At 43.5% G+C, this 11,096-nt stretch overlaps 1 protein-coding gene across 2 annotated transcripts; it reads left to right on the top strand.

Moving 5' to 3' along the window:
- Positions 1–27: 27 nt before the first annotated feature.
- Positions 28–7,240, top strand: CEP19 (centrosomal protein 19). Of its 2 annotated transcripts, none has more exons than XM_018560372.1 (3): positions 28–98; positions 4,124–4,269; positions 6,805–7,240. In XM_018560372.1, exons 2-3 carry the CDS (start codon positions 4,143–4,145, stop codon positions 7,164–7,166), a joined length of 489 nt encoding a protein of 162 aa, XP_018415874.1. In that variant the 5' UTR covers positions 28–98; positions 4,124–4,142; the 3' UTR covers positions 7,167–7,240. The 2 variants fall into 2 exon arrangements, with proteins under 2 accessions (XP_018415874.1, XP_018415873.1); XM_018560371.1 differs by having other exon boundaries at positions 42–111.
- Positions 7,241–11,096: the final 3,856 nt, after the last annotated feature.

Here is an 11,096-nt window from a genome sequence, read left to right as displayed (position 1 = left end):
AAGTATAGAAAGTGAAACATCTGCAGGCACAATGGGGACAGCCCGGCTCAGGGGGCTTAGCTGTTTGTTGCCAAGGTAACGCCTCCATAGAGGCTCAGGTGAGTGACTCGAGCACATATTATGGCTCCTTGTTGTGTATATTGGGTTTTGTGGTTCATTGTAATGTAGTGTGTTTGTGTGGTAATGCCCAAAGGAAGCTGTTGAATACTGTCTATATCCGGGGGCGTTCATTGCAGTGTCTAGTATTGTGCAGCTGTAGTGTGATCCTGTGTGTTGGGTGCCATTTGCTGCTTGTACAGTTCAGCACGTCTGGCCAAGGCTTCTACACATGTCAAGTACAAGCAGCTTACAGGAAACTTTAAGGGCCTATTCAAACTATCTGCGTTTGAGCTCGGCTGGCCGTTCTTTCCAGCGCAGCCCCAGTGCAAGACTAGGCAATTTGCCTTTTCACAGGTGGTGCCCATTCACACCACCGCTTGTGGCAGGAACGCGGTGGTGTGCGTTGAAGAAAAAAAAGTACCTCATGCCTTGCTTTTTTTTTTTTCCAGCACAGCGGGATGTGACGCGGCACAACTGCCTGGCCCCCTGGAATGAAATGTCACTTGTGATATTTCAATAAAGTTCTAACAAAAAAAGTAGATTGTGATGCACAGGAATAATCGCACAGCGTCTGGAGTGCATGGGCCCTGAGGCTTCATGCTTATGTTATGCTTCTGGATGCTTAAAATGATGCATGTTTACATGCAGAAATTTGCATGTTACATGCATTAGACATACGTCATATTCATTCCTTTTAAAAAGCAGCACAACGTACTAAGGGCCCATTTACATGTGTTATGGCGCAGACAGGCCATTGAAATCAGAATGTTGGTTGCTCCCCAATGAGCTATGGTTCATTGCCATGTGTTGCAATGCATATGTGTTGCCTTAGTGGGTTGGGGGCTATTTGAAATGAATGGCACCACAACGCATCATCAAATAATGTAACGTACGTGTTCCCACCACACATATATGTAAATTGAACTTTACAGAGAGTAATATGTTGGCTGTTGCTGATCTCTGCTACTTGCCTGCATACCATAAGAACATTGGATCTCTTTCGTCTTCTTTCAAGGACTCAGGACAAGTTTGGAGCCAGTGAAGTCATCATATCTGCTCCCGGGTCAGTGACCCAGAAAGGATGGAAGCCAGCATGATAGCCAAGCAACTAACATTTTCAGTTGCTCAGAACAGTACAGTTCATTTTCAGTGCAGGCGGGACTAATCTCTTCAATTCTCCTCTCTAATGATTTTTCCCTCACTGGTGTTGACATCTTCTCCCCATTTCTTCCAGGTTCAGGGTCTTCAGCCATTTTGATTGGCCAGGCTGGGTTGACATAACTCACAAATCCAAGGTGTGCCAGGAATGTACATTGAGTTTCTCATGAACAGCTCAGTGTACATTCTAAAGCATCTTATGAGAAGGAAGTTGAGAAGCCTTAAAGGAGAACTATGGGGTTAGGGCTTTTCCCCATAGTTCTCCGAAGGGTAACGGGAGGACACAAACTAGCGTCCTCCCGTCTGGATCCGCCCAGCTGCGTGAGTGACAGCTGGCTCTGCCTATCTAGAGGCAGAACCAGCTGTACCCGCCCCCTCCCCCGTCCGTTCCACCAGTCAGCGCAGGAGGATCGGACAGGGGAGGGGAGTCAGCGCAGGAGGATCTGACACAGCTCTCTGCAGTGACATGATCGAGAAGTGAGCGTGCGCTGGTATGTGTTCGCTCACTTCCCGATCTACTGAGCCGACCTGTGACAGTCTCATTGTCACAGGTCGGCTAAAACTATGAGGTGAGTGAAAATCACTGGCCTCATAGTTCTCCTTTAATTGCAGAAGAGACATAGGGGCTGATTTATCAAGTGATTGCTGCGCATTACTTCCACTAGATGGGACCAAAGAGCTTAGGAAATGTTCACCTAGCTATACGCTATGCAAACATTTTTAAAAGTCAATCGCATAGTTTGTGTCTTCTGTAATAGAAATCCTTCCCTTTTCTTTCTTAATTCAAAGCCAAGTTCTAAATTAAAGGTCAACTATTAGGGCCTGATCACAATAGCCCGCCCACTATAACACTCTGTTTTAGCAGACGGGCTAGCGCGTTGTGGCAGCTGCAGCAGTGTGCATTGTATCGCATTCTGCCAAAGCTGTCATTGCTTACATTTTTTTGTTATTTATGTGGCGTGTACAATATGTACTCTCCATTCAGGTCCCTGCACAACCTTCTGCAGTGGCATCCAGTGCACTATGATCAAATGCAGCATGTTTGTGTTTTATCGCAGTCCATCACCTATCACACCTGCATTGTGGTGTAACAGGACACATAGAAAACAATTGTTTTTTGTGTGTCCTTGCGGTGCCCCGTGTTGATTTGGTGCAGTACAACGCAGGTCACTGCTATATGTGTAAACGGGCCCTTAGTGAAGTTGTCTGGTAAAGCCTCGCCTTCAATGTAACTAATGCTGTAAAGTACTTGCCATCAGCCCCACTCTGAAGAGCTTGTCACTGCAAAAACTACATGAGCTACTATTTGGCGAATTACAGCGCTTGTTGATCCCATGGAATTCAATGGGAAACTTTGTGCGACAAAACGCTTGGGTGTAAACAGGAGCCATGGAAACGAATGGGATTCCTTGTCTGAAGCGTTTTGTCACATGATTGTGTGTGTGTAATTGTAAGACATAATGGATCCCATCGCACTCCTGACCGGCTAAGCAATGTGACACTTTGATGGTCAATAAAAAAGATTGACTGCAAAGGTTTTTGGAGTGCGAGTGACTTTCTACCATTTACATTTGTGTAATTGTAGGTTCTTCAACTTTTGTTTCTTTTGCTTACAAATACCTGTGATCCTGCCAGCCCCTCTTCTATGCTTTAGCAATCTGACCACAGCAAGCACAAAAGCAAATCCATTCTGGTGTAGTCAGTACCTGCCCGTTCACAGTTACAGAACACCATGCCAATGCACAGCATGTCTGTATCTCCATGGTAAGTTTACCAGTCACACTTGCCACCCAGCAGTGTACACAGATAGGAACTGTACTACGCAGGCTGTATGTGAGGTCATTCATTGCCTGTCCACTCCAGAAAAGAGCCACCCCCTGCTAACAGAAAGAAAAGTTGAATGAAAGCGGCCACATGAAATACTGAATAAAAGCGGAAAACATTTATATGTGACTAAAATACTTGCTATTTGGTTAACATGTTTTTTTTTGTTACTATGTGGGTTTGCTGCAGGGAATTGACATATATTGTAAATATGAAATATGGGCTTATCCTCAGTATTTAAAAAATAAACTTATGTGATGCCTTTCTCAGGTCTGATGTGACCTATTTTATATATAGAGTTGTTTTTGGACTCTATATAGTTAGCTAGAACATTCAATAGTAAGATAACAAGACTCTCACTCTCTGGTGGTGCATGCTAACACGGGGGGCTTGGGGGTGGTGTCCTGGTGCTGCATGCTAAGGAAGGGGGTGCCTCTGTGTCATCCCCCCATCCCTCTCTGCCTCCAGCTCTGGCCAGCATTCTGCCCAGTGATGTCACCGGTTGCCAGGAGCTGATCAGGACACCGATCAGAGCATTCTGATCAGCTCGGCGGGACATCGGCCAGAGCGTCCCAAGGTGCTAAGAGCTGGGCAGAAGGAGATATGTATGGACTTTATACATCTCCTTGCCCAGTTTTTAGTAACCTGGGACACTCTGGCCAGAAAGGGGGCGGCAGTGAACTGCAATCATTGTTCAGCAGAGTGGCCATGCTGCTCTGCCTGCCGCCCCTCATGTGACCCAAAGAGATGACACCTGAGGCAACAGCCTCGGGCTGCCTCATTATAGGTATGGTCCTGCTCAAACCAATATAATACCCTCTTTTTACATTGTTGGGTTTTTGCCTTAGCATCCAATCAGGTGCTAGCATTTACATTAAAACCTACACTACTCAAATGACAAAATCAGTTTGGTTGCTGGTTCCACTTTTGTGCCATTATTTTTATTAAATTGTACCCCGTTAGTGGCCAGATTGATGTGAGGGTGATAGTCATATGAACTTAATTTTAATCTAGTAAACACCTACAATCTTTTAATTTTAAGGTGTCAGTCTATTGGTGCCATGAGCTACAAGGCCAGGAAATGTGGCATACGGTTTGAAGCACCAGCCATTGTCCTGGTATATGAGAAGACCGAAGGAAAGACTCGGCAACGCATCATGCCCATCAGGAATTTCTCTAAGTTCTCAGGTAAAGGATGTCTTTTAACTTTAAAGGAGCTGCCTTCCAATCCCCTTCAGAAGATGCTAGCTGCCTGCCTAGGATTGGAATTTCCTGCTCCTCAGCGCCATCTGGTGGCCAAAATGTGCTGCAAATCAGAGATATATGGAGGCTGCCGCTGCTGACATGTCATGAAAATTCTAGTTGCCTTTCTGGCATGCTAACCCACTGGCTTTAATACTTTAGCATATTGACCATGAAGCTCTAAGAAGTAGATGGTAGCACTATGCAATGTAGTATAACCAGATTGGATTACAATGCTACCCCATACGTTCCTAGTGCTATTCTACATGTTATTACAGGAGGCTGATATCAACACAGTTAAAAGGGAACTATGGGGCAAAACTTTTTTGGTCGTTGTTATCTTTATGGTCACAGAAGGACATTTACAAATGTCCTCCTGTGTCCAAAACAGCATCTAGCGGACTACTGCCTGCTATATGCTGACAGTGCAGAGCCACACTGCAGCAGGGAAAGATCCCAACAATAATGTCGGGATCCGCCGCTCTGTACGATTGACAGCTGGCTCTGCCTCTCTAGCTCCAGAACCAGCTGTGCCCGCCCCTTCCCCTGCCTGTTCCCCCAGTGAGTGTTGGAAGAACTGAGGGGGGGGATCAGTTCCCCTCAGTTACCGCTTACAGTCACCGCTCCCTGCAGGGAGAGGATCACTCAGTTCTCAATCTATGGAGCCGATGTGTGAAAGTTCCAGTGTTACATGTCGGCTCTAACTACCGTATTGTGATGAGTGTATTTCACTGATCCCATAGTTCTCCTTTTTAATGCTTTTTCTTTTTAAATAAATCCATAACTGGATAAAAAAAATTTACTTTCTATATTTACCTTTTTGTCTACCCTAAAACAGGTAATGATAACTGTATTTAGTTCATGCTTAGTGGACCTTTAATCATATGTTCACCTTTATTTACATACTTTATTGTTATATTTGTTTGATTATGAATAGATAAACACATATAAAATCAATATTCTATTCATAACAGTTTGGCCAAGAGGAGGAAAAAATATTCTATGTACCGTCTGACGATGATCACTTGTGTGAAGTCTTGCTATGGGATATTATATTTTGGTAAATAAACAGAATTTCTATGTGCCACGCTGTGGCTAATACAATATATCAATGAAGTATAAACTTTAAGTAAACAAAGCATCCATGTTACATACATATATAATGGTGTTTATATACAACCTAAAATACAAAACAAATCCACAAAACTGTAGTGTACCCAGTGAAAGAAATAAACCTAAAATATGCCTTTTCTTAGTTTTTTTTAATTACAATCCACCAGATCGTGTTCCAAAGTGTTATCCACTTACAATGTGCTCACACCCAGTGGGACATTGCTCAACTTCTGTAGATACCTTCCTGAATAAGGCCCGGTTCACACCTGGGTGTTTTGTAGTGCGTTTCTACGCTCTGCAAAACGCTCAAACACCGAAATCCCATTATTTCCTATGGGTATGGTTCACACCTGGGCGTATTACAGGCCGTATGAACGTGCAACAAAACGCCCTACGCCCAAAGAAGTACAGGAACTTCTTTGGGGCGTTTTTGTCGCGCGTTTCCATTGGGATACAGCCAAGTAGCCCTCGGAAACGTGCGTTTGTAGCGCGTTTTTTTGACAGCGAATCACACGACAAACGCGCATATTCGATACGCCTAGGTGTGAACCCAGCCTTAAGGTCCAAACGCACTGATTCCCTTTCTGGGGAGGGTTCCATTCCGATCACCACACCACCTGCTAATCCAGGCTTCCCACTGATGGTCCACTTATTATGTATTATGAATGAGTCTCCTTTCCAGGAAATGTTAGTATATATAAGACAAAGGACAAGCCATAGTGCTGTCCATTTAAATAATTAAAAACTCTTTTCTCTGCATTCACTGAAGGACACAGTACCCTTGAGTGACGGGATAGTGAGTGGAGACAGGATCCACTGGGTGTGAGCGCATTGCAAGTGGATAATACGATCTGGTGCACTGTAATATAAGAACAAACAAAGGAAAAGACATTGAGGGGAATGTATCAAAACTGGAGCAGACAGAATCTGAAGCAGCTGTGCATAGTAACCAATCATCTTCTCTCCTCAGTTTGTTCAGTTAAGATTTGAAAATGAAAGAGAGAAGCTGATTGGTTGCCATGCACAGCTGCTTCAGATTTTTTCTGCTCCAGATGTGTTCAATTCCCCTCATCATATTTTACGTTTTTTTATTTCACCGGGCACACTACAGTTTTGTGGATTTGTTTTGCATTTTTGGTTGTATATATACACCATTACACATGTATGTAACACGGATGCTTTGTTTACTCAATGTTTATATACGTTTATACTTCACTTTTGAGATATTCGGCACAGCCCAATTATATTTTGTTTATTTCAGGAGAATATTGTTCTTTCAGTGCTTCCAACTTTTAATTGTATTATATACATATTTTGGTAAATTGTATAGCATTCTCAGCTCATCTTGTTGATGTTTCCTCTTTATAGACTGCAGCCGAGCAGCAGAGCAGCTTAAAAACAATCCACGGCACAAGCAGTACTTGGAACAGGTATCACTGACGCAGCTGGAAAGGCTTTATAAGTTACTTAGGGGGCATTTAAAGGGGGAGAGCTTGGAGTCTAGCCTGGATGGGATTCGGAAGGAGGAAACTATTGATCCAGATGAAGATCTGAACAAACTGGATGACAAGGAACTGAACAAAAGAAAGAGCTTAATGGATGAACTTTTTGAGAAAAACAGGAAAAAGAAAGATGACCTGGACTTTGAGTATAATGTGGAAGTTGATTTCAACCTGGACAAAGTAGTGGAGAGCTGTGGGTGGGATGATAACTCAGAAGGCGGTTTCTGACTACAACGTAAAAATATGGATTGACACTACACTATTGTTAGATTGTATGGAAACCCTTGGCGTTATTGGATTATTTATATACTTTATGTCTCACAACATATCAGGCAGTTTGAACCATACCGCGGCAGATACTATTTTTGAACTACAGACATCACTAATCACAAGATGTTTATCAGAGGATATGCAATCAATGTATTATTTATCTTGTTATTTGTTAAGAAATATATATGGAAAATAATGTACAAGTTCTCCTGTCTTATTACCAAATCCTATACAGCAAAGCATATTGTGTGGCCCCTCAGGGGACATCCATATATGATGTAAAACCATATTAAAGGGTTATTAAGCCCTCATTTGTTTTTGCATATATCTACTGCTAGCAAGTCCGAACGTCTGAAAAAAAGGATCTTGGGGCGGGCGCATGCGCAGATGTTCATTCGGGAGACGAGGAGAAACACAAGGTAAGTCTATGGAGCAGCGTGCACCTACACAGACTCCGTGGGACATGAGCGAAGAAGAGGACAGAAGAGTCAGCGCTGGATCGAAGACCTGCACCAGCGCTGGAGGGACAGCTGAAAACTCCTGGAAAGAAGATTAAGAAGCATCATTTAAGGTAAGTCCTTACATTAGCACTGTGGGGGGTGGAATTTGGCCTTAATATCACTTTAAGGCACTCCTTTTTTCTTTGTCACATAGACGAAACTATTTCTGTCACTTAGGCTTACAACCATTTTTACATGACAAATGTAGGAATGTAGCTTACCATACACCATCTCGGGTTAACAAAATTGCAGCTGCTGATTAAATTGCTGGTCAACCTCATGTTCTTTCTTTTCATCACTGGAGAACATGATGTGTCCCCTGTCAGCTTCACAGAAGCCATCTCAGTAGAAGCCATCTCCTTTAGTTAACAGAGGAATACACTCTTTGCTGTACTCCAAGTACGAGTAGCCAGATGAGCTGTGAGACTAGTTTATCATGTGTATGTTGGTATATGGTCTTGTTCAAAAGGACGCAGAATTGTTGGTTTTGCAGTGCAGCACCAGTACTCAGCCTTGTTTCCACAGGCCCCATGCATAACATCATAAAAGAATACCTCTTATTGCCCACAGCAGTCAGTCAGACTGTCCCTTTCATTCTACCATATCTTAGAGCCTTGCTTCTCAACTGGTGGGTCGTGACCCAAAAGTCAGTGGCGACCTTGTGTTCAGTGGGTCACCACATGCCTTTCACCTTTCTAGGTAAGAGGCTCCTATGCCACCCCCTAGTGCAGCACTCAGTTTTCGTGCCAAGCAGCCATTCAAAATATGCTGCCCAGTGCCGAGTGTCAGCTTGAGATGGGATGGAGCTATGGCCACGAAGGAGCTCCATCCATACATGCATTGTTTACAGCTCCCTCACGTGTCCTGTAGAGGTGTCTGGACCAGAGTGACATCACATTCTGGCTCCTGACACCTCTACAAGGCAGCTGTACTTGCAATGCACATATGAATAGAACTCCATCACAGCACAGCAGCCCACACTGGACCCCAGGCTGAGGATCCACTCCAGTCCTCGTAAGGTAGGAAAACTGGGTGGGTCTTAAAAAAAAAGAAACCATTTTGGAGTGTGTGTGAGAATGTGTCTGTGGTTGTGTTTGTCTGTCAGTGTTTTTGACTGCCTGTTCACACTAGGACAGTACGTTAATCACATAGTACTGTGCTATTAACGCACTGTACCACGCACTGGCACCTACCGTGCATTCTAGTATGGGAGGTGTGTTGCACTGCTATTTATTTGAATAGTACCCCAAAAGCACCTCCCACCCACAGTTTGTATGCCCGCACCGGAACACGCAGTACTCTAATGCCGTGACATAATGACCAAATGCAGGTCCTGAGGTTACACAGGCTGAGAACGACTGACTAAGAGCAATTGTGAGGTTCTGATAAATTGCTATGGGCACCAGGAACTAGATACCTTTGCAGATTAAGCTTGACATAATGGCTGGCCTCATATTAGCCTGGTACCCTGCTTTAACTGTAGCTGCTATTTTGTGGACTGAAGCAATATTTCTGGAATTTTAAAGAAAATATAAAAACAACTCTGCATTCCACCTTTTATATGGCACTGAACCCAACAATACCTGCGTGCAATCTGAAATGAAACTCCTTGTCCCTGATGAAGCCCAATGGGGCAAAATATGTTGAGCAGAATGTGTGGGAGATGCCATTTGAACACTGAAAACTCTGTGATTACAACATTGGGAGCCACAGTTTTTGGTACTATTATTAAACACTTCTGGGCCGCAATACGTCTATAGAAGGCGGCCCATTAAAGTGGTTAAAACAAGAACACGGCTGCTGCAACAGCCATGTTCTTGGTGTCCTTTTTAACAGCAGGCGATTGCTGTTAATGTACTAGCGATTCGGCATCTGTACAGCCACCGGATCGTTTGTACCATGCCGCCACTGTTGGCTTCCCCAGGCACCGCTGTCCCCGTGCGGCGCCTGGAAGCGGCTCAGCGGGTCTCCCTGCAGTGATCGGAGAGAGATTCAGCGGCTTCCTGCACCCAGAATTCCTGGACCCGGAATTGATGTGGATTACATCACTTCTGGTGTCGCTGTACACAGTCTCCGGCTCTTACAGCCAGGAGATGAAGCAGATCTCTACTTCATCAGATTCTTTAGGGGTCCAAAGGTGACATTAGGAGTATGAAAGACCCCTGATGTCTCCATAAAGAGGACCTGTCACACCCTATCTGCTATTACATAGGGGTGCAAGTGTTTAAAAATTATAACAATTAAAGTAGCATATAAGAAAAATTTAAAAAAATGCAAACATTTTTTATTTACGTCCCCGCCCCCCACGTGCACGCACATACACACACACACACAAACACGCGTCGGTGCGCCTACGTGCGAAAACGACAATTGCGCTACACATGTTACATATCGCCGCAAACGTCGGAGTGAGAGCAATAATTCTGGCACTTTCAATCACTGTTAGCACTAAACTGATGAGCGGTAAAAACATTTAAAATGTTTCCTATGGGACATTTTGGGTATTTACTTTTTTTGTGGCTTCACGGGCGAATACAATTTTAAGGCTTGACATGTTTGGTATCTATTTACCCGGCGTGATCCCGTCTTTTATATTTTACCAAATAATTGGGTATTATATTCTGTCTCTGTGCACTAAATTTTAATTTATTTTTTTTCCCCTAAAAATACCGGTTTGATAAACATTTGCACATAAACCGTGCGACATAAAAAATGACAACTAGCATTTTCTTATTCTCCAGGGCCTCTGCTTTCAGAACATATATCATTGTTTGGGGGTCTGAAACTGTTTTCTAGCCACAAATTTATATTTGATCATGTGTGCGCAAACAACAAGAAAATGCCCCGGACAGCAAGTGGTAAAAGCTTTTATGTCTGACACATTTTTTAGAACTCTTCTTGCATTATTTACAGTTATACAAGTCAGAAGTAACCATGTTTTTGCAAGCAACATTATCTATGGGCACACTGCTGTGAATTACTGCTGGAGATGCAGGTGATCTCTTTGAAGGACTGTTCTTGAGAATCTAATAGCATAAAGCATGCATGCATGCATACAGGGACAATTTCGAGAGGAGCCAGTTAACCTTCCAGTCTTTGGAGTGTGGGAGGAAACCCGCACAAGCACAGGGAGAACATGCAAACTCCTTGTATATAGTGACCTGACCGGGGTTCCAACCAGGGCCCCCTTGGGGCTGCAATTATGGGCATTTTATTCCTCTCTCCAAATCTGCCTTAAAGTAAATCTGACACAAACCTGGGCAAGTAACATTAAGCATATGATTAGAGATGTACTGCGTAAGTAGAGGTTCCCTTAAAGCGACACTATACTCAGACATTAAATAATAAAAATAACTTCTATTATATAAATAATCAATGACTGTGCATC

Source organism: Nanorana parkeri, unplaced genomic scaffold, assembly GCF_000935625.1.
Source record: "Nanorana parkeri isolate BGI_ZX_2015 unplaced genomic scaffold, ASM93562v1 scaffold452, whole genome shotgun sequence".
NCBI lineage: Eukaryota > Metazoa > Chordata > Amphibia > Anura > Dicroglossidae > Nanorana > Nanorana parkeri.
This window is presented reverse-complemented; position numbering and strand designations above follow the sequence as displayed.